This window comes from Daktulosphaira vitifoliae, unplaced genomic scaffold (assembly GCF_025091365.1).
Source record: "Daktulosphaira vitifoliae isolate Bord-2020 unplaced genomic scaffold, ASM2509136v1 Scaffold_3, whole genome shotgun sequence".
Lineage (NCBI taxonomy): Eukaryota > Metazoa > Arthropoda > Insecta > Hemiptera > Phylloxeridae > Daktulosphaira > Daktulosphaira vitifoliae.
Genome location: NW_026099574.1, coordinates 4,136,513 through 4,161,463, shown reverse-complemented (window position 1 = coordinate 4,161,463; position 24,951 = coordinate 4,136,513). Strand labels below are relative to the sequence as shown.

At 27.7% G+C, this 24,951-nt stretch overlaps 3 protein-coding genes across 8 annotated transcripts in view; 2 read left to right on the top strand and 1 right to left on the bottom strand.

Annotated features, from left to right (window-relative positions):
• The first annotated feature begins 236 nt into the window (after nt 1-236).
• LOC126902364 (nucleoporin ndc-1-like) lies at nt 237-1,871 on the top strand. Its single transcript, XM_050679541.1, has one exon. The coding sequence runs from the start codon at nt 375-377 to the stop codon at nt 1,788-1,790; it is 1,416 nt and encodes a 471-aa protein (XP_050535498.1). The 5' UTR covers nt 237-374; the 3' UTR covers nt 1,791-1,871.
• A 28-nt stretch (nt 1,872-1,899) lies between these two features.
• LOC126902360 (uncharacterized protein C05D11.1-like) overlaps nt 1,900-24,951 on the bottom strand; it is a 112,472-nt gene continuing 89,420 nt past the window's right edge. For 3 of the 6 annotated variants that reach the window (XM_050679531.1, XM_050679532.1, XM_050679530.1), the window contains exons 12-23: nt 23,196-23,376; nt 19,352-19,604; nt 19,095-19,281; nt 6,272-6,339; nt 5,718-5,774; nt 5,206-5,413; nt 5,000-5,135; nt 4,444-4,589; nt 4,064-4,234; nt 3,852-3,999; nt 2,222-2,308; nt 1,900-2,096 (exon numbers count right to left, since the gene is read on the bottom strand). In XM_050679531.1, coding sequence (XP_050535488.1) covers nt 1,975-2,096; nt 2,222-2,308; nt 3,852-3,999; nt 4,064-4,234; nt 4,444-4,589; nt 5,000-5,135; nt 5,206-5,413; nt 5,718-5,774; nt 6,272-6,339; nt 19,095-19,281; nt 19,352-19,604; nt 23,196-23,376 — 1,764 coding nt within the window. In that variant the 3' untranslated portion in view covers nt 1,900-1,974. Of the gene's footprint in view, nt 2,097-2,221; nt 2,309-3,851; nt 4,000-4,063; nt 4,235-4,443; nt 4,590-4,999; nt 5,136-5,205; nt 5,414-5,717; nt 5,775-6,271; nt 6,340-15,020; nt 15,260-15,534; nt 15,688-15,744; nt 15,906-16,345; nt 16,490-19,094; nt 19,282-19,351; nt 19,605-23,195; nt 23,377-24,951 lie in introns of those variants that run through there. The other 3 variants (XM_050679533.1, XM_050679529.1, XM_050679536.1) reach the window with 3 other exon arrangements.
• LOC126902368 (uncharacterized) lies at nt 10,710-11,582 on the top strand. The gene is made up of 2 exons (XM_050679545.1): nt 10,710-11,141; nt 11,217-11,582. Exons 1-2 carry the CDS (start codon nt 11,108-11,110, stop codon nt 11,552-11,554), a joined length of 372 nt encoding a protein of 123 aa, XP_050535502.1. The 5' UTR covers nt 10,710-11,107; the 3' UTR covers nt 11,555-11,582.

Genomic DNA, 24,951 nt, shown 5'->3' with positions numbered 1-24,951 from the left:
ATTCTTTTCTTATTAACTAGCTTGTTATCAAATTATAGATAATAACTCTTTTACAACTTAATTTTTAAAAATTTCAAAAATTAAATTTTTAGTATCAATTAATTATTTAAACTAAACAAAAAATAGTAATTTTTTTATTTTAATCTATTAAAAAGACATTATATTTTTTACTTTGGTATCTTAATTTGGTATTGCATATTCGCTAAATCTTGGTAACATTGGTATAACCTTTATACTTGATTATAGAGTTGTAAAATTATAAAGCAAGTTTAATTTTGATTTCTAACGGCCTACAGTAATTTTTAGTGTTCCCATTAGTAATTTGAAGTATTATGTTATTTATATTGCTATTAAAACTATTTTGAGTTTGTGAAATGGCCAACTCTAATATTTTTGCTATCAGGACTTATAAGTCCGTATTAAATTCATTTTTTGTAACTTGTGTATCGAGTTGTTTAGTTTCATTATCGACTCTTTTAAATTTTTCGTTAAATTTACATTCATTTTTATTTATACCAGTTGTATTAGCTGCTGTGTTTGTGTTTGTAAAAGTTACATTACGCTCTTATGTCCGTTACAATGTGCACTACCCAAATCGCTTTCGCAAAGCCATCAGAGGTATTTACATTCAAACAATATCCTGTGCTCTCTTATGTTCAGCTTGCGCTTGGTGCTTTTCTTGTCTCAATTCTCTTAATACCAACAAAAATCATTGGTCATTGATAAATGCTGGTTGTGCAGTTGCTGGAGGAATTTTCCACTATGAAAGCATTTACACAGATCAAGGTATATATTTTCCAATCATTCAAACTACCAAGTATACTATGTTTATGTCTAAAGTATCAGATATTGTAATAAAATCTTTAAAGAAGTCATTAATTTACACTTTTTTTATATATATTCCGTTGTATGGAGTCAATCCTTCTTTATGTTCAAAAGTTAATTTTATATTACATTTATGGTTTTCAATATCATTTATTTTATATTTGTTTTTATCAATTGAACATGTTGTATATCTTAATATGACTGAGCGAATTAAATTTCCAATAGTAACTTTAACACAAGAGAATTATAGTCTACTTGATGCTTTAAATTCTAATATTAAAATTATTAAGTTATTAGCGTTGTATGACCTCTACCAAGCAACCATAAATGATATTTCTAGAAGAAAAGACATATTTAGTTTAAGTTTTGCAGGAAATGTTCCACAAAGTTGGAAAACTATATTTAATTTTTGTGTCAGTCACATAGAACATTCCACAGAAGATTTGACCAATTTTGTCAAACGTTTACCTCCTATCACAGTCAATCGACGAATTATAACTAATGCCAGATTAATACAGTTGAATGGTTGTACAAAATCAAATGAAGAATTAAATAATAAACCTAATAAATTAACATTATTTCTTGAAAAATCTATTATATATAATTATATTTTTGGACCATTAGAAAAAGAGAAAACTATTGAGGAATTTGAAGCTGTTGTATGGTGTTGTTATATATTATCTAATTTAGCTGTTGCTTCTTTAAAAGAAGATGAATATGGTATAGTCCGAGAACATTTAGGACAAATTGTTAGTTCAATAATAAACTTAAAAAGTCCTTTAGAAATGCAAAGAAGAGATTGTGATGATAAAAATATTAAAATTATAGAATATTTCAAAATGCATGTTAAGACATGTTCTATAATGCTTGCAATGAACTTTTCTAAGTATGCCAACGATATTGGACTAGACGATAATCAACTATGTAATTTTAAAAAATTAATAGCTTCGATAAATGACTGTTAAAATATATTTTAATAAAATAATTGTTCTGTAAATATATCAATTGTAAGGTACCACTTTAAGTTAATTTTTTTTTATATATAATATATACATATATTAAAAAAGTTTATGATATTGATTAATTTATATATTGTAATTAAATCTTAATTATATTTTTTTTAAGAACAATGGTGTAAAAAATAGGTGTTTATAAATCAAAACAGTCTCCTCTTGTGATTCCTGGTCGTTTGATAATATATGATGCAGCTTTTATTCCAGAGTTTATGCTCTCTTCCAAGGAACAACCCAAAATATATCTACCAACAAAACCTAAAAGATATAAATGCAATTAATAAATAAACAAATCAAACATTTTTGGTTATGTATTTAAATGATGGATTATTTTTTATATTATTAATAATAAATACTAAATATTCCATTTAAAATTATCTTACCACCAACAAATGCATCACCAGCACCATTTGTATCCACTATTTCACTTGTTGGTATTTTACTCACTGGATAGTGACTTATCACACCATCTAATAAAAAAAAATGTATTGTTTTTACTGCAGGTAAAAATGATTACATTACTTCACAATAATAGTAAGTTGTTCAACAAATTTTTTAACAATATGAACCATCTAAATTACAATTTTTACTGTGTTTTTAATGCCTAAATGCATATTCTCCATTATCATAAACCAATTAGAATAGAATCTTCCAAGATCACACTAGGGTTTGCTAGACTGCCCCATGTTGACTATAAAAAACCATTTTTCTTCATCAAAACCAGATCTTTTGGTAACTTCAAAATACACAAAATCAGCAATGCCCTACTCAAGATTCTCACTCTCTGTGACATAGTTGTTTTTTTAATTAATTTGGACTCAGAATATTTTTCAAATTAAATTACACTTAAAAATTTTAAAGTGAAATTTTGTTTTGGTCAATCTTTTAATATAAGTTTATTTATTCATTAAATAATTATTTATTTATTCTTTTTCTTATAATGAAAATAAACATCAATTAATATTTTAAACATTAAATTTTTATTTAATAGCAAAAATTTATTGAGCTTTTCTTTTTGGTAGCTTAATGTCTTTGTTCTAACAAACATCGCCCCAGTGGACTGAGTATTATTCTAGAATTGGGTATATTTGGTTAAAATTTTTATATAGATATGAATATATTTTAATGTTCTTTTGGCCGATCAGAAGAAGATTTAAGAAATATTGGTGTCAATCTCTCAATAAAATACATTCTCAAAAAATACTAATTCAACAAAGAAAAAATTAAATATGGGCAATTTATAAAATTATTTCTAATAAAAATATAGTGTTTAGTGATTGTTTTCGTAAATAATTATACTGATTATACAACAAATAGTTTGAAACGTATATGTAGTGCATTTAATACCAAAATTAATGTTGGATTACTTAAAGTATTATTGCGTGACTTAGGACATAAGGCAAGTACAATTTAATTTACACTTTCGATTATCAAACAATCTATTATGTAATGAACCATTAAATAATTAATAACAGAATTAATAAATTAAATAAAATTATATAAATTTCAAATATTTAACATTCCAAATAATCCCAAATGAATTCTAATCTATATTCTATATTTTCTTTTTATTCATTTAATTATTTTTATTTTTTTGTTGATTACATCTTTCATTTCTGTAATTTATAACTCTAATTAATACTAAATATAATTTCTATGTAATTGTCATACATTAAGAGAAATTATAAAATTTTAAGGGATATTTAATGTCACTCATTCAATACTATTCAACCCCAAGATACCAATATTTATCCATTCCACAATTTTATCACATTTACATTCACTATTTAATTACTTTTTGGTTTATTACAAAATTAATATTTTTTATAAAATAAAATGAGAATTGAAAGTTGTTAAGTATCCTTAATGTTTATTAACACTACATTTTTGACTTGAGCCATTATAATAATTCATATAACATTTTTCTTGACTAAGATCATATTGATAGTCATACCTAAATAAAACCTGGAGTAATAGTTGTTTAACAACATACAATTTAAAGACATGATTTACCAGTAGCAGCAATTACTGGTTTATCTCCTTGTGTAATAATAACCAGTCGCTTTTGACTATCATCAACTTCAAAAGTACTTAATTTTCTTGCAATATCTTCAGTAGTATCAAAATTCCATTTTTGAGCTTCTGAGAATGCTTTAGCTTCCTAAAATAATAATTATACATTACTAAGCTTGAATAAATATAAAATAAGTTTAAAAAATTATTACTTCATCATTTCCAATTAATATAGTCACATAATGAAAAATTGACATTACATCATTCATATAGAACTGACAAATAAACGGAGCACTGATGTTAAACAAAAAAGGATATTTTCTTTGTCTTGCAATTTCTGCTACTCTTTTAACAGCTTTAACATTAACTTGCAAAAAAAATCCCTATTTAATAAAATAATCTATCAATTATTTTAACAGGGAAAACTTATTGAAGCAAGTTCAACAAATAATATTTGTTCAGTATCACAAAATATCATTCTACTTTAATACTAATTTTATTGACTTCTAAAGTCTAACAATTGTGTATTGAACCTCTTATCTATTTGTCATATTACCAGATTAATTAATTATTTTTATTTATTCAAACATACTGTGGTAAGGTAAAATTTAGCATTTTCTATTATAGCTCTATTTTCTGGTAATTGTAAATGATCTTCTGAAAATGTTTGGGCTGCTGATAAGTTTGCACATAATGAACGGTCTTTGCCTTTATTTGTAACAATAACAGCACAAGTTCCTGAATAAGTTTTCAAAAATGAAAAATTTATTATGAAATATTTACTTTACTAGTTAAACGTTTATATAATTATTAAATAATTTAAACCTTGCCAAAACATTTAAAAATTTTAAGTGATTCAATTTTAACCATAATATTATACAAATATTATATTGCAATATATAGAATTTTGACTGATGCTAATAACATTGGAGACACCTTAATTTTTTTTTTTTAATGGGCTACAGCATGAGCTTAGTAAGCCCATTGCAGTTTTCTCCAAAAATGAAATTTCTTAACATTACATACTCTAGGATGGATAGTTAGGCTATCATAGTAGAAATGATGGCAACACTAATTATAGAGCTAATCTCTTATTCACAAACATAGTAGTTCATAATCACAATCTCAAATTTTATTAGTTTTAAAACCTGTGGGTTTTTCAGGAGTAAACTGATAATGCACAGTTAATCCTTCTTCATTGGCCTTTTGTTTTAAAATATCACTATATTTATCTTTTCCAACTGCACCAAAAAAAACTGTAACATTTGGTTCTTTAAGTATCCACTAGAAAATTATAAGGACACATGTACAATAAAACATGATTCAATAATTATTTATTCTTTAGGAATATTACTTGAGCTACTCTTAAGGAATTTTGAGCTGAGCCACCAGCCGTATATTCTACTTTTTCACAATTAATTAATTCTTCATACAAAGGCATATGTTTTTCTTCGGCTAATATAGCATTATTACTTTTAAGCTCATATTTCTTTAGTAAATTTTCATCGCCAATAATAGACATATCCAATAATGGGTTCCCAAAACCAACAATTGTTCCCGGGCTAAATTCATATATTGTAATAACAGTATACTCATATTAGTATCTTAAAAGTAAACTTTCACAAGTGTGCTATTTTTACTAAATGGTGAAAACTTTAAAAATGCATTTAAATTCTATTTTTAGATAATCATTTCAAATTACCACATTATTAAAAAAATAGACTTGTAATAGTTTACCTTAGGCATACTTATATAAGTTGTTCAGTAAGTAAGGAACTGGTATCTATTGTTCTCATAGTATGTAAAAATTGATCTGTTTCCTTACTTTTTGAACACCTGAATATTAACATAATTAATTGTACTTACAATAAAGTTTTAATATCACCCATTTTATATTTTTTCACAATAATAAAAATGATAGAACTGAAAATTATAATAAAATAATAAAAGTAACTAAAATATTTTTAACAACTATTTATCAAATAATTTTCGTAATAATCAATAATAGTAACTATTTTAGTAGTAATAGACATTATCGGAAATTATTTTTTATCATAATAGATATTAACATTATAATAATTATTTATGAATATTAAGACAGAATTTTGTTTTTTTTCTTTTGCAGAGACTTTTTTAAATTTTATATTTATATTATATTTAAGTATTTATATTTAAAGATAGATATCCATGTAACCCTACCAAAAATTGTTAATAATACAATGTATTACAGCACTTGAAATGAAAAGTGAGAACAAACACTAGTATTTTGCAGTTGGTTAATTAAGTCGAACAGTATTTCTTCACGGTAGATAAGCATTGAACATATGCAAAAAGCGTAGTTGAGCAGTAATCAAGTTTGAAAATTCAGACCAACGTTTAAATTTGTTTGCATTAATATTTGTGATAACGTAAACACTTACCCTTTAACTAATGTTAATTTGCTTCTTATCAGTTTTTTATACATTATCACAATCATAGTTACTATTATCTGTTAAGTAAACAAAATTGAATTGACTAGTAACAAGTAATTATTGTATGATATTTTTTCATAACATAATTTATGTAAGCAAATGAACTTTATTTTTGTGTACAAATCATAAATATATAATACAGTTATAATGTACATCCATAGATAAGATAAAACGTTATAAAAATATTTTACTTTATCTATGGTACAAATTATAATCTATAAATTTGTGAAAAAAAGGCAGTTATCGGTTGGATTATTATTGAAGTTTATAGGTAATAATTTTATTATTACCTATATTCAGATTACTCATTCACTCAATTTCTTGTCTCAATGAACGTTAGTTCCAAAGCTATATTATCCAAAGTTATTACTTGTTCTAATAAATATCTTTGTCAAAGTTATCTTTATAAAAATTTTCTTGTTCCAATAAGATAAATATGTTTTTCATATTCTTTTTGGAAAAAAAGTATGATTTTAATAAAAAAAATTATTGAAACTATTTTGTTGTGTAATTATCTGGGTTCTTTCGTGAAATATTTTTGATAGATAAAAGATTGAAATTAATTATTTTAAGTTCAAAGACATTATTATAGAAATTAATGATGCTTATTTTGCTTTCTAATTGTAATAATTTGCTTCCTTGTATATTTATTATGTACACTATAAAAAAATTTCTTTTTTATGTAATATCGTTCCAGTATAGTAGTGTTAAAGAGCTACAGGCTTCCTAGATTTTTTTATAAAATCATATCCCTTTCAAGTTATTTAAATTATTATCTGAATTATGTCAACAAAGTATACTTAAATACTATATAATAATTTCTATTTTCGGGACTAATGCATTTACAAAATTTGTTTAGATCAAAAAAAATGTTGTATCTTTTCAAAGTTTGTTTTTTTAAACTGTCAACTTTGCTTAAAATTGGTTTATTTAAAATTGCTCAGGTATAGATTTAGATAATTTTATCATCTTTAATTTGACATATTAATAATGTCACTATAACCACTCCTTCAGAATCTGTGATCACCCAAAAAATGTTTATTTTTAATTTTTTAATTAATTGCACTGCTTTGTGATGCATTTAACCAAGGAATGTGTTACTGTCGGCGACTTCAAAACCCGATTTTGATGACACTTAAAATCGTCCCTCGTGTGGTCACGAAAACAATAATAATTGTAATTTTAATTATTCAAAGATATCTAGATTTACAGGTGATATATTCTGGAGGGGTGTAGCAGCAGACATGTTGTCGTGTTATTAACAACTTTTCAAGTATTTTGGGTTTTTTCTCTTATCTTTTTACAATGTCCATATGAAGTAAGTATAATATCAGTCTCCATCAACAATAGTATTGTATGTACATCATGTCATTATATATTTCATATATAATGTACTCCTCTATCTAATTGTATGTAAAAAATTTACCAAGTAAAATTAAATCGTGGATTTGTAGCAATTGTGATTTTGCTTATATTCAAACATCTAGAGTGAAGAAATTAATTACTATCACATAAGATTTTAAAAAATCCATAGAATCTCAACTTGATTANTACCAAGTAAAATTAAATCGTGGATTTGTAGCAATTGTGATTTTGCTTATATTCAAACATCTAGAGTGAAGAAATTAATTACATAAGATTTTAAAAAATCCATAGAATCTCAACTTGATAATGTTTCTAATCAATTAGCTTAATTAACAGCTGATAATAAAATATTAAATTTTAGACTGTTAGTACTTGAAAATAAGTATCTAAATTGAAAATTATTATATGTTTCCTACTTAAAATTCATCATTCTGATTTTTATAATATTCTTGAAATTAAACATAAAATGTGTTCTAATTCAGAACTTATTTCTGTTCAAATAGATCTTGATAGGACGTTACAACAAAAGAACCATTTGAATAATTTAACTAAGCAAATGGAAGAAGATAAAAAAGGTGAAACAAATTGATTCATTAAATATACCTGGAATAACAAAAAACCAAATTACAGATCACGTCAGAATATCTTTAAATATTTAATATTATTAAGTTCTAAAATTGATTTACTAACTTGTAATATAAAAAGTTTTAATCATGATATTATTGTATACACTGAAACATGGTTAAATTATTCGGTCGAATCTGTTGAATAGAATTTAATAGTTATATTCTACATTGATGTATTTATTGCTGTTAAAAAAATATTAAATTTTATTCAACAGATTCGACCGAATAATTTAACTATGTTTCAGTGTATACAATAATATCATGATTAAAACTTTTTATATTACAAGTTAGATAAGATTATATGACCATTGAGTTGTTGAGCATGTTGTCACTTATATTTCATTAGATAATTGCACTAGTATTATTATTTGCTGTGTTTGCATTAGTTTTCAATCGAATATAGTTTTTTATAATAATTTTTCCGTTCCATATGAAAAAGTCATCCTTCTTTAATAATATTTGTAATTTTTATTTTAAATTCTTCTTTACCTTTTACTAATGTTACTTATAATTTTTTTAATTCTGATTATTTATTAATCTTTAGTTCAAATGAACGTTTATGACAAAAAGTGATCTGAAAACATTTAGACACATTCAAGCATAAACCATTGACAACGCACCAGTTATAAAATCTGCATAGGTCCTCTTGGAGATTATGACTCCAACTTATGTCCAAGATTATTTCGACAACTGAACGGATACTAGAATAAATTTTTAAATCATTGGCAAAAAACAAACAGTTAGCATAATAGATAACGTCAGCAAGATCATTTATGAAAATTAAGAAGAGTAATAGAAATAAATGCCCTCCCTGGGAACCCCAAGTAACATGGATGATGGGATAAATAATATTATTTATCTTTACTTGTTGCTGCCTGTAATGTATGAAGCCAACCATTTAAGTAATGGATCTTACTCCAATATTTTTTAATTTATCAATTAATACCACATGATTTACCGTATCAAACTCTTTTTTCATGTCTGTAAATTGTATCAACTCAATCACAATTTCCAACAATAGAAGCAATATTAGAATAAAATACAAGTAGGTTGGTAATGGTTGATTTAGAGCTACGAAAGCAATGTTGGCAGTTATTTAGCACATTTTTGAAACTTAATGATAATTCCGGTTTCAATAGTTTCTCAAATATTTTCGGTAGCGCACTTAATTTAAAAATTGGTCGATAGTTACATACATCAGATTTGTCACTTGATTTAAAGTGGGTTTTATAAGTAGGGTAATATAGGGGATTTTGGTTCCCCCCGCTTCATCCACCCACCGCTCACCAGTAGAAGTATGTGAAGAGACGTGGAGGGGAAATAAATCCAACGTAAACTAATATAATGCAATTGGAGGGGAACGCGATGACAAAACCCAACGTAAACTAACCTAAGGCAAGTGAGGAACCTCTCCTCTTCCATCAAATCATATGATAGGGGGGTAATGAAACACGACGTTAACTAACACAACTTATCGCGCGCCTAAATTATGCTCGACCATATAGTATATACTAGTGATGGGAAATATAGAATATAAACTATCGAACTATTCGATAGTCATTCAAAAAATAGTCGAATAGTANGAAATATAGAATATAAACTATCGAACTATTCGATAGTCATTCAAAAAATATTCGATAGTTACACAATATATTCGAATAGTTTTAAACACTATTCGATAGTTAATGCTAAAAATAAAGTATTCGGTTGTATAAAAACTATTCGAAAATGCCCATCACTATCCCGATACGTAATATCGGTTTTTTGACGAAAAAAAAAAAATGCGTTTTCCAGGTAAGCTATACGGTTACGGTGAAAAGTATGAATATTAAACGTCGAATCCGCTATTTTGATTAGCGACATGCATATATTTAGATAAAGTCTGTACGTAAAATGTTAATTTTACCTATTTTGTAAAAAAAAATTAGTTCGAAACATTGTGTGCCAGATGGCTGTATTGATGATTATATATTTTTATACTATAGCACTCGAGATTAATACAGCAGATGGCTTAACGCGGCGGCAATGTCGCCGTCAATTACATTAATTGTTAATATACAAGCTATAAGCTTGACCGTTATTCGTATAGTGAATAATAAATCAGTATTTTTTTTTTTTATCGACAATGTATAATAATGACGACTGTTCGAGTTTTCTTATAGCAAAACACATTCTTAAATAAACACTACTACTAATGCCGCTGACGACGACGATAATAATTGCTGGAACATATATTCTAATGATTATAATATTATTATTATAATTGTAATAAACTTATCGATTAATGTCATACATATTTTTGTCTGAATTATTACTCGTATCCCTCTCAATGTTATAAATAATTACTGTATTTTACAACTTTAATTAATTATTTTTAATTAAGTAATAGTCTCGACTGGACGGATTGCATTCTTGTTCCGTCAACGAATTTGAGACGGCGAAGGTCATAATTTTTACAAAGGCAACTGTTTTAAATCCTAATGACAAATATGTATAAACATTACACTGAATTTTTTCACGCTATTATAAATAACGAATCAATTTATCAACTTGTATACTTAGATCATTTTGCTCGCGATATACTATGCACTTGTGCGATTAATGACTGCCACCACCAACACTGGTGCAGCGGATAATACAGTAACAAACCGTATTTATAAAGACGTCAATAAAGATTTTATTCACTCTTTGATTAAGCATTAATAACGGCTCGCTAAAACATTGCTTAAAAATATACTGTTAAACGTATATAAGTACTAGTATTTATTTAATTTAAATTTAAAATCGAATAACAATGGCTGATGTACATTTTACTGGTGCTGCACAAGGTAAGTTTTTATATTTTTGATTGAATATTTCGATATTTTCGATACACAAATTGTTTTATACACATTTTTCCATAGCCACCTCTTCCGCGACTGTTCCACACCATCATTCGGTTAAACGTAAGGCTAACAACAGTAGGGTAAAATCGAAAAGGTTGCGTATACAATTGCCGAACGCGAAAAATTTCATCGAGATTGATTCCGCATTGGAGAGAGGAGCCGTTTGGTTTTATCGAAAAAACGTGGAAAATTTCGCGAGCTATCGAGATTTTCTACGTGTTGTTAAATCTGAGCTGGTTGCCAAACTCGGTGAAATTGCAGCTGTTCGGCCTATTAAATATAATCTCAAATTGGAGGCTACTTACCATATACCGCGATCAGAAGCACCGCCCAAGGACTGTGCCTTCAAGACATAGGCTAGGACGTTGTTGTCCGACACGGACATTGTGGGAACGGTTAATAATGATTTCGAGATTATGCTCGCTGTGGAAAACGTGTACTCAGGTAGGGGTAGCGGATTCACGCTAGCGAATATCGTCGGACTCATGCTCAGCGTATACAAGTATACGCCCCTCGCCAGCTCATCATATATTCCTGTCCCACCCGAAATTTACCATAGAAGAGCAATCATCAACCCACAAAACATCGATCAGTCCTGTTTCAAGTGGGCCATTTTGGTGAGACACGTTGGGGTTAATTATAATATGCGTGTTAATCATAAATATTTTAACGAGGAACACGGGTATGATTTCACGGGGTTAACGTTCCCCACATCTGTGTCCCAAATTAAAATATTTGAACGACATAACCCTAACGTGTCCGTTAACGTGTAAGGCTTGGAACAGGACGACGTTAAAATGAAGTGGTCGGTGTATCCGCTAAGAGTCACCGACCAAGAACAACAAAATTATTTTGACTTGTATATCGGTGACTCTGACAAGTATTATTACGCGTACATTTCAGATTTTTTGAGGCTCGTGCGCAGCCAAAAAATGCAACATTATGGCCGTATATACACTCGCAGACGTTGCTTCACCAGCTTTGATGATCAACCCGAGAAGCATATTTTTCGAGGTCAACAAGCGTTGGAGCAACACACGTTTATATGCGGCAAGAATAAACCAATTTTACTCGTTATGCCGGCAGAGGGTAGTAAAGTCACTTTTGACGCGTGGGTAAAGACGCAACAACTACCGTTTGTCATCTACGCCGATTTTAAGGCCTTGTTGGAGCAAACAGACGATCGTATAGGTGCCTATACTAGGATATTGCACACACACACTGGTAATACGGGGCGTATTTATGAATTGGACGTATCGTATCCAGAAGAGCTGCATGACGAGCATAAAGACTTGCCGTTCTTGACTAGTAACGATGTACCACCGCGTTCCAAAGAGACCAATTAATTTGCGGGCTCTGGAACACAGTTAGAAAAGAAATTGAAGCAAAGTGACGTTGGGATAAACTCGCTTGATGCTGCTTATTACAATCATGATATCATTTATAGTAAATACAAGAATGTCGAGGACCATCATAAAGCGGACAAGGTGTTGGAACATCGGGCTTTGAAACGAATGTTGGTCAAAGATGCTAAATTGCCTGAACGAGTCACAGTTTGAGGCGTGACCAACGCGATGAAATTGAAACGTAAACTAGGTATGGGTTTCAAACGAGTCGTGCGTGCGGCCAAACTTGATAACAATGTGAACAAATGGATTTACTGAGTGTGGCAAAACGATCGTTGGTGGTGGAACGGCGTGTGGTGAGAAAGAAAAAATTTCACTGCCCCGTACCATAAATGTTCCGAAAACTAAAGGTAGTGTACTACCGCTTATATCTATTTGCCGGACTGTCAGCGTTGGGAGCTTTAGCCGGCGGTGCTGAAAATGTGGTCAAGATGGCTATCGAACTTATTCGTAAAGGCAATACAGCGATAAGCATGGGTAAAGGATTTTACCTGCAACCATACAAATCGGGGTCTGGTTTGGTCTCTTATGGCATATGGTCTCATATGGCAGAGTACTTACACGTATTAGAAATATGTTAGCAAGACGACAGTGTAAAACGCGAGTATTATTTGGAATATAAAAGTTATAACAATTCGTACGAACACAACGATGAAATCCGTATCGAGGTATGCAACAAGGAGAAATTCACCGTTCCGTGCGAAAGTTATTTGCAAATCGAGGGAAAAGTGGAAAAACCACTTGCTGGAACAGTCGGTGAAATAGTTATGGAGCAAAATTTTCTCATGCACCTATTCGATGAAATCAGATTTGAGATAAATGGTAAAGAAATGGACAAGATAAAATACGTTGGGATGGCTACAACCATCAAGGGATATTGTTCGTTCAGACCCAACAACAACCTGCCGGATGGAAATACGCGCAAATCTTTAATCTATACTGGACCCAACTATGACACGTCTCCACTGTGCTGGGTTCTTTTTTTGTGATATTTAACATAGTATTATTTATAAGGATTTTTGTTTCAATGAAAAAAGGATTAGTGTTTTATGTGGTACTAGAGTTACTTTTTTTTTCCAAAAAAATAATTTATAACCCAAAATTATTTACAATTTAAATTTGATTTGATTTTTTCTTAACCTAATCATTATACTTTTATTATTGGTTTTTTAAATATAATTATTTTACATAAGAATTTATAATTATTTACTACAGTGTTATAAACCTTATAATATACTAATATGGAAGTATATGTAATACCTTTTCAGCGATTTACTACATTATATAGATGGTTCAGTAAGAAAGAAAACGGGTTTCTATTGTTCTCAATGTTTATAACAATTGACCTATTTTCTTACATACTGAATACTTTGTATATTATAATTTATTGTACATACATAACTCTTATTATACTACAAATATTTAATATCTTTCATTTCTGTAATTCATAATGCTAATTAATACTAAATCATCTAATTTCTATATAATTGTCATACTATATTTTTATTTATATAAAAAAAAACCTAAAACATATAAAGAATACAGTCTTTAATACTTGAGAATTTTTGAATGTGCATTTATTAGCTATGTGTTTTTTTTTTGTGTCTGTTACCACTTTTTCTCAGCTCAAACCGAACCAATTTCTTTCAACGATACGTCAAAAGATCATAAATCGCATCTAGTCAAAGACATTACCCTCAAATATTAAATAAATTTCCCTCGTTCCTTGTAAATGGTGGAAACCTCCAATGTTTAAGTTTTTACTTAAAACTATCATAACTTTTTCAAAAATGAACAAATTAATATATATATTTTTTTTATAGATCTGATCCTTTGCCTGCCCACAGGGGGGGATTTAATATGATAACTTTTTCAACATAACTTTTGAAAGTTTTCCGGAAAATCTGACATTTTTATATATATCTTAAATTAAAGCTAATATAATATACTTTATCATGGAAAAACAAATTTTGGACTTTATTTTGTCTTCACAGTAAAAATGGCTACCAAATTCTATTTTTGTTTGAAAATTCGCGATTTTATGCTTAATATTTTTTACTTTAAAATGCTATAACTTATTGAAAAGTGTATCGATCAATACAATTTTTTTTATGAGAAATAATATTCATATCCTTTTTTCTATTGACATACTTTATCTTCATCAGGATATTAATAAGGAAATAGAAGATCATGTAGCTATTAGAATAATCTACCAATTTTATAAAATTAAACACTATCTAAAGATTTGCATTGCAGCGTTTTTTTTTTATATTGATTTTAATCTTTGTCAGATATTATTATACTTGATCCAACTATGCCACGTCAGCACTGTATCACGACCCCCCTGTGATGGGTTTTTTAATTACCAATATTTTAATGTTAAAATTAATTTTCCAAATATATGAATTTAGTGGTTTTTATTTTTAACATATTTAGAAATAATTAATATAAAAAAAACATTTACAATTCTATTTTCATTTACAGCATCTACTTGATTGTCTTTGGCTGAGTAGTATGTCTTATTTAATAAATAGAATATATACTAATTTTAGGCTTTGATAAAATTATTTAATATAGTATTCAACCCAAGTATGTTGTTAGTTATTTAGAAAACTTTCATCTAAAGACTTGTACACATTCATTTTAATACCCATTCTGAAAATTTTAATTATATTTTCATTAGAAAATTGTATTTATATTAATATAATGAAGTGGTATAATTGTAAGTGATTGGAGTAATTAAATTGCAATGTTTTAGTTAAATGCACAAGTTTTTATTTCGAAGTTAATTTTATATGATAAAATATAAGGACAATAAATTTTTAATCTAAAATAAAATTAGAAAAATATTTTAAGAAAAAAATGAATTAAAAATTATCCCATTTATTTACATTTACACAACTTCATCTCTAATGTCATTTAAATATTACTTTTCAAATTCATAAGCTGTTTCTTCAATTTTTGTAGGAGGACATACCACTGCAGTTATTGTAGATTGTGGATTAAATAATGGCATCACATACTTCCTGACAATTTTTGGAAGATCTTCAAGTTTCACTAATGAAATTTGTTTAATAAGGTCCCTAAAGAAAATACATTAAATTTTTTTAAATATTTCATTACAATAATTAAAACATTACTGGATATAAGTTTTTTTTAAATTTCGTAAGCTTAACCAAACTAATTGTATAGATAATAGATCAGTAGAATTCTCCTTGTTAGACATTTCAAATATAGTACGACTTTTTGCTGATTCGAAAAGTGTTTGATCCCAAGAAAATCCGCTTGATAAATGTTCATCCTAAAATTAGAGAAATATTTAACAATACAAAATGTTGTCTACATAAAAAATAATCTATGACAAAATGCAATACTAAAAAAAAGCTTATACGTACTTTACGAACAATATTACCGAAAAACAATAATCACGAATTTCGGGAACATCATTAACAATAAACATAAATATTATTTGTAAAAATACTTATACTTAATGTCTAAGTATCTTTTGTGGCTGTTTGAGATAAATATTTTTGATGCTGTTTAATTTTAAATATATTTAAAACTTTAAATAATAGTAGCCACAAGTGATCTTGAATATTGTGTAATTATAGAAAAATAAAGATTTTTAAATCAAAACTATTATAGAAAAATTATATTTTAAAGTATATTAAAAATTCATATTGAGATTTTTTTTAGAAATTGATAAAGGTAAAAATATTATTTATTTCAAATTTAACGTACTATTATTGATTTAGTAGCTTGATAAGCAGCTGGTAAATTTACTGAATGATCGAAACCTAAGTAAATTTTTCCTTCTTCTTGCTTTAAAGTAATATAATAAGAATATGCATAACCTAATCCTCGAATTTTCTTCCATATAGGTCCCTGTTAAAAACAAAAATTACAGTAATTAAATGAGTGACTAATGCAGATTTTGAAAGTACAACACCAATAAATTTTGATATACTGTTGCACTTATTAAAAATTTATTTTTATTTTTGATGATTGCCTATGGTATTTCATTTAAATCCATAACATCAATATTTTTATTCAGATATTAAAATTATAATTTGAATGGTTGATTTTGAAATGAGGAAAAACAATTAAATATAAAAATTTTTTTTTTTTTTTCTAATTGTAGATTAATTATTATTCTATGTAAAAATTGCTAATAACATCATCGAAATATTGTTATCAACAAACAGTCAATTTGTCAATTATATAAGTTTCTAACATTTATATTCAATAGAATTTTTCATAATAATTATCAAAAATTTACTAGACAAGATATACGAATCCAACAGTTATTAATAGTCCGACCAATTGCAATGCAATACATATCTATATCAAACAATTTTCTTAAATTATCAAATTAAGTCATTCAACATTAAATAACCTATTTTTTAGTTATTTGCGCACCTTTTATTTTCTTAGAATGATTGGAAGATAACTATTAGAAGTAAAAATCAAAAAAGTAAAGTCTTAATACTTGAATTATTGTATAATTGTGCAATAAATGGGCACGACATCATACTTATTAACTTATAAATACTGTCGGCTACATTTTCCTTAGTTACAATCTGTGTGTACTTTCTACATCAATTGGTTATTAGGGCCGTCTTTTACCAGTAACCAGACACCTCCAATGTAAAAGTCGCAAGAAAATATCTGTGGGCACCCTAGAGTTTAAACCAGTGTTCCTGTGCGCTGAAACATACGTTTCTACTTATTAGGCCAGGCCTACACCTTCTAAAATGTATATATTTTTCATATTTTCTTTATATGTATCATCTCAATATGTTTTTATTGTGTCTTTAAAATATTTTAGTAACTGTATACAGAAAAATTGTTGTCTTTAACTCCAAATTATTATTATAGAGTTATGTGGATTTTTTAATATTAGTCATAAATTATATATAGTTGCTGTTAAAATTTTTTTTTTTTTAATCTTATAGTACATAAAGTAAACTTTATTTTAACACGTCTATTAAGGACACAGTGTATTTTCAAAAGTTAAGTTGAAAAAGTTGAATTTTATAAAAAAGTTTGTTGCATGAAGGGAATATGTATAGTATATTTAGAAACAAAAGTTTGTCAATATACATTAACTTTTCAAAAAGTTATAGCAATTTAAATTTAAAATCAAAAATGTAAATACAAAAATAGCATTCTTTTAACTACGACAGTCCTTTGCACGTAGAAGATAAATCATCATGACAAATTTTTTTTCTTCTTTATAGTACATAATATAAGCTTTAATTTGACATATGTATTAAAAATGCAGTGTTTCCAGAACACTTTTAAAATTTAAGTTGACTTTGTAAAAAAGTTGCCATTTTGAATCACCCTCTGTGGGCAGGTAAAAGATCAGGTTTTCAAAAAAAAAAATGATATCAAATAAAAGGGAATTACTTAAGGTTTCAATAAAAAAAATTATTTTGATTAGTACATTTTTCAATAAGTAATGATAATTATTAGGAAAAAAAGTGAAAAAAATGTTGAAACTTACTGATTTTAAAAATCATAATTTTTTGGGTGATTTTCACCATTTACATGGGGAACATGAGGGAAATATTCAATTTTTGAGGGTCTTCAACTAGATACGATTTGTGATCTTTTGACATATTTTTGAGAAAAAACGGTCTTGTGAGAGCTGATAAAAAGTAGTGACAGATAAAAAAAAAAAAGAAACTCAGCACAGGGGGGTCGCGGCATAGTGATGACGTAGCATAGTTGGATAAAGTATAATGATATCTGACAGTGATTAAAATCACTATAAAAAAAAACGCTTCGATGCAAATCTTTAGATAGTGTTTAATTTTAAAAAATTGATGTATTATTCCAAAAGCTACATGATCTGCTACTTCCTTGTTAATATCTTGATTAAGATAAAGTATCTCGAATGAAAAAAGAATTATTAAAAAATATTATTTCTCATATAAAAATTGTGTTTTTAAAGTATGGGGTGCGGTTGAACACTTGACCCCCCTAAATAATGACCCTACATTATACCACATCCAGACCAGATAAATTATTTTTAATTTTCGACTTTGCTTTTAACTTATTGTTTTCTTTACTTATACATACATTTTTTAAATTTTAAATCTAGTCGAATGTATTAGATTATCGCCTAATATAAAAAATTAAAGCATTACATAAGTTTTTAAAAAATTACTTGAACTAAAATTATTTGTTATTTTACAAAAATGAAACTTAACAAAGGGTTACATTGCCAACGTGAGCTTTGAAAAAAAATTCTATCACGAATCTATTAATTTGTTTATACTTCTAAATTTTGCATTGAAACTATAGGCACACATAGCATTAATTAAGAATACACTTCTTAATTTCCTGCACTTTTTTAATACATCATATTTCTATGTTCTTTAAAAAACATAAATTTCTCATTCGATTTTGATTTGGGAATGAGTATTGAATCATTTTTTTCTCAATTGCAAAAAAATATATATTAATTATATTGATTACATACTTCCACCTGAGTAAAGTATGACACAAATGCACAAAGAGAAGCAAAGTCTTGATGATTACAATCTTTTATACAATCAGTAGATTGGATGAAATAACTTGATTCAATAGAACCTATTCCAACAATACAAGCTCGAATTCCACATTGATTTAAAGGTAACATAAATTCAGAATCAAACTGTGTTTTAAATCTAAAAATTAAAATTACAATTAAATGTAACATTAAATATAAATGTTATACTATAACTCAATGTTTATTACGGATGTACTGGTCTCTTTAAATTATCTGGAATAATGTTTTGTAATGCAGCAGAAGCTTCAGGAATAATATCACATAATTTATCTATATTACCAGTAATGTGTAATTTAATGTTATCTGGATTAGCTAAGAATAATTTTAATTTATTAAAATCTTCATATACAATTTTCCAACCTTTTTCAGTTTCAATTGCTTTTTGTAAGCTAGTTAAAAACTTATATTGTCCTAAAACACTACATATGTATGGATTGCTATCTAATAAAAAAAAAAAAATAAGCTTAATTTTAACAAGGAAATTAAAATAATATGTCAAGAAATAAAGTTAATTATTATAAGTTGGTAACTATATGGAAATCTACAAGTCATTGAAAAAATTACTAAAGTACTAAAATACTATAGGAAAAAATAACTAAAAAAAACCTCAGCACAGTGAGGTCGCGGCACAGTGGTGACGTAGTATAGTTGGGTCCTGTATAGATTTAATCTGACAGTGATTAAAATCACAATCATAAGAAACGCTTCGATGCAAATCTATAGATAGTGTTTAATTCTAAGAAATTGGTGAATAAAAGCAACATCAATTTTTATTTCTCAGCATCAATTTTATCCAGATTAGTAATTCTTAGATTCAAAAATAAAATATATAATTTTTGAATTATATTTCATATAATTAATTGTTTTCAAATTATTAAATTCTATTTTTAATATGTTAAAGGTAATCATTTTTAATCTACTTTTTTCGTGAAAGTTTATAATAAATAAATATAGTTTAAAAAAACTAAAAAACTCGCTTTTAAAGCCAATCGAACTAAAAATTTAAAAATAATTTTTAAAATAAGCTTAAAACAATAATGAACAAAAAATACTAGTATTATTGTGATAAAAGCGTTGGGCGCTTAATATACGAAAAATATGGCACAACGCACCCACGTATTTATCACAATAATACTAGTACTTTTCGTTCATTATTGTTTTAAGCTTATTTTAAAAATTATTTTTAAATTTTTAGTTCGATGTGTTTTAAAACTGTGTTTTTTTAAACTATATATATTTTTCACTTTCTAGTTTCATGTTATGATAGTAGTTACTATCAATATCATGGTTGTAACGGCTAACGGGAAATCAGGGTTCAATTTCGGAGAGGGAGTCTGAGAAACGGCTACCACATCCAAGGAAAGTAGCAGGCGCGCAAATTACCCACTCCCGGAACGTGGAGGTAGTGACGAAAAATGACGATACGGAAATCATCCCTCGTAATATGAATTCACTTTATATCTCTTAATGAGAATAAAGCGTATTAATAAATAAATTTTAATAGTAATTAGAATATATATATATATACATGTAAAGCGACTTAATTACGTAAACGTATCATGCACGAAGTTTAGCTGTGTTTTGTTGGAGGGCGGGACGCGGGGGATCATTGTACGCGAGGTATATGCGGCGGTTGTAGGAATATATATATATATATATATATACATATACATATATATATAGTAAGGCGACATAAGTACGTAAACGTATCATGCACTAGGTATAGCCTTGTTTTGTGGGCGGGGGGAACGTTATGCTTAAGGTATAAACGGCTGCAGCGGCGATAGGAATATATAAATATATATACGTAAGGCGCATTACACGCAGGCGGTATTGGTCAGTCAAATTAAAAGTTTCTTGATATATATATATAATTAATAATTAATACGAAAACCGAAAATATAAAATTATAAAGGATTAGAGTTGTCGGCGTTTGGTGAGTGGGGTGGGGTGAATGCGTTACGACGTCTAGTCTAGACGACGAGGTACGCGAGAATAATAACAAGTGGAAAGTTACAAACACACATCACACATACATGTGAAACTAATATAAGCGTGTTAAAAAATAAATATAGTTTAAAATAATTTTTAACTTTTTAGTTCGATGTGCTTTAAAAGCGTGTTTTTTTAAACTATATTTTTTTTTTACTTTTTAGTTTTATGTTATGTTAGTAGTTACTGTCAATATCATGGTTGTAACGGGTAACGGGAAATCAGGGTTTGATTCCGGGGAGGTAGTCTGAGAAACGGCTCCCACATCCAAGGAAAGCAGCAGACGCGCAAATTACCCACTCCCGGAACATGAAGGTAGTGACGAAAAATGACGATACTGGATTCATCCTTTGTAATCGGAATGAATGAGTTCTATATTTTTAAATAAGAATAAAGTGTGTTAATATATATTTTTAATAGTAATTAGAATATATATATACATGTAGAGCGACTTAAGTACGTAAACGTATCATGCACTAGGTATAGCCGTGTTTTGTGGGCGGTCGGGTCGGACTGACGTTAAACCTGAGGTATAAACAGCGGTAGGAATATATACGTAAGCTGTATGCACGCGGATGATAATGGTCAGTCAAAATAAAAATTTGTTTATATATATATACAGAGTGATTTTTTTATCATAACCCACTCAATTACTTGCAGAATAATAATAATTTAACACATTTTTTTTTATTATTATCTTTAGTTACACATTATTCTTGAATTTTTAACTATGTAATACTTTTTAAGTTCATCCCTTATGCCTTGGAAGGGGGTCAACTTTGTTTTTTTAAATGGTAACACATATTTTTAATTTAATAAAATGTTTGAGTTTTTAATTTAATAGTAAATGGCATTTGAATTTTTAATATAACTTAATTCGTTTATTAGATATAATTATTTAAAGTTTCAAATTTTTGAATTAATATACAGGTATAATACACAAGTGATTACAAATATAGGTAGCTAATTGGTTTTTTATAACATCGATATTAGCAGATACACAGTATTGTTATTATCAATTCTGCCGTGATAAGCAAAAACAGGATAACTCCAAAATTAAAAAAAAATTTTTTTTTGTTTCTATAGGTAAATTTAGTGGTTTTACACCGATTTTTGATGTAAAAGTAGCATATTTCCTATTAAAACCTATCTAAAATTGAAATATAAAATAAGAAAATATACGATAAGTTCAATATATTTGATGTTTTATAAGCGAAAACACGGTAAATCCAAATACTAAGCAAAAACTTGGTATATCACATAAAAAATAATGGAGTTATCATCTTTTGACTTATGTTCATACATTGGGAAAAAAGGGTATCTTGATTTACTGTTAAAAATGTTTTTTTGTGTTCCTGAAAAATCATGTTGACTGGAGTTATCCTGTTTTCGCTTAGCACGGCAGAATTGTAGTAAGACACATTGTTATGAGTTTATAAATACACTAACTGACAATACAGAAAGTATATCTATTGATAATCATAATTGATAATAAACAATCCATGACTGAGACAGCAATGTCATAAAAATCCAATTAGCTACCTGTATTTACAATCCCATGTGTATTATACATGTATATTAACTCAAAATTTTGAAACTTTAAATGTTTATATCTAATAAGCTAATAAAGTTATATTAAAAATTCAAATGCCATTTACTATTAAATTAAAAACTCAAACATTTTATTAAATTAAAAATATGTGTTACCATTTAAAAAAACAAAGTTGACCCCCTTCCAAGGCATAAGGGATGAACTTAAAAAGTATTACATAGTTAAAAATTCAAGAATAATGTGTAACTAAAGATAATAATAAAAAAAAATGTGTTAAATTATTATTATTCTGCAAGTAATTGAGTGGGTTATGATAAAAAAATCACTCTGTATAATATTGATGACAAGCACGCGTGTACGGGTACGATAACCAAAAATAAATTTATAAAGGAATAATGTTAAGTGAATCACTCTGTACATAATACATATTCTATTTTGTAAATATTTAATAATTCTTCTATTTTTTTTAAATTTATATCAATAGTTACCTTGCTTGTACGTCATATTTATAAAAATTTGATTTAACATATGTTTTCCATTTCTACGATAGTTAGAAACTTCATTTATTTTTCTTGACAAATTATAAGACAATTTTTTTTTATTAACGACTGTATTATAAAGTAAATTATGAAGCCACTTGATGCATTTATGGTATTTTTCTAATTCGCCCTATATAATTAAAATCTTTAATATGTATGTATAGTTAAATATTTATTATTTAAATTTTACATTTCAAATTAAATCAATAATTGATTAACTATTGTGTAGTAAAATTATAAAAATTGTTCGATTATATTATATAAAACAAAAAACTTTATCTACACAATCGGAAATGTGATTGAATTAAAAGATTTCTTAAATAATTTTAAATAAGCGTTTAGTTTATTATACTTACAAGTAAATAAGTATAAGTATAATAAAATGCATACTTAAATAAAAACTTAATATATATATTATGATAATTAAATAGAAAATATATTCCTTTTTTTTAATTAAAAAATAATGTAAACCCTCTCTGATATTAAAATATATATTAAATGATAAAAGTATGTCAGAGGTCTTCATCTTCTTCCTCGCCTTTATTCCTACTAATTGGGCTTGGCCACCCTTATCCTAAACTTCCACTTGACACGATCTCCACTTCAGCTTCGCTCACATCAGGTCTCCTCATATCACTTTCAATAGCTTCCCCCCATCTTTTTTTGGTCTTTCTCTACCTCTTCTTTCTTCAACATTCATTTTTATAACTGTTCTTACAGCTTCTGATTCTTCTCTTCTCATAACATGAACAAACCATTTAATTCTATTTTCTCTCATTTTATCCACGATTGACGCTACACCTATACAACCTCTTATTTGCTCGTTTCTTATTCTATCTTTTCTAATCAATCCACTCATCCATTTAAGCATTCTCATCTCTGCTACACTTATTCTTTGCTTTACTTTCTTATCAACCGCCCAACACTCTGAACCATATATCATAGCTGGCTTTATTACAGTCTTGTAAAATTTAGCTTTTAGCCTTATTGGAATTTTTTATGACATAAGACGCCAAACGCTTCTCTCCAATTCAAACACCCGCACTTAATTCTGTGTCTTACATCCTAGTCAATACCACCACTCTTTTACACAATTGACCTTAAATACTTAAAACTCTCCACCTCTCCAATCACGTCCTCGCCTATTGTCACTGTCCTCCTCATTTCACCTACTTCATGTTCTCCTTTGTCAAACTCGTACTCTATATTCTCTGTCTTACTTTTACTTATTCTTAAACCCTTTTCTTCAAGAGCTGATCTCTACACCTCTAGCCTTTGATTAATTTCCTCCCTATTTTCTCCTATTAACACTATATCGTCAGCAAATAACATGCGCCACAGCACCTTTCCTTGTATTTCTCTAGTAATTTTATCCATCACTATAGAGAATAAGTAAGGGCTTAAAGCAGAACCCTGATGCACTTCTAATCTTACCCGAAAACCTTCTATTACTCCTCCTACGCTTTTTACCCTGTTACAAGTGCCATCATACATGTCTTCTATTATATTAATGTACCTTTTCGGGACTCCTTTTCTCGTTAATGCACACTTTAAAACCTCTCTCAGTACTTTGTCATACGCTTTCTCCAAATAAATACCATACATAGCTTTTTCTTCTTTCCCTAAACTCTTCTATTAGTTGCCTAACACAAAATACTAGCTCCATTGTTGACTTATCAGGCATAAATCCAAACTGGTTTTTAGA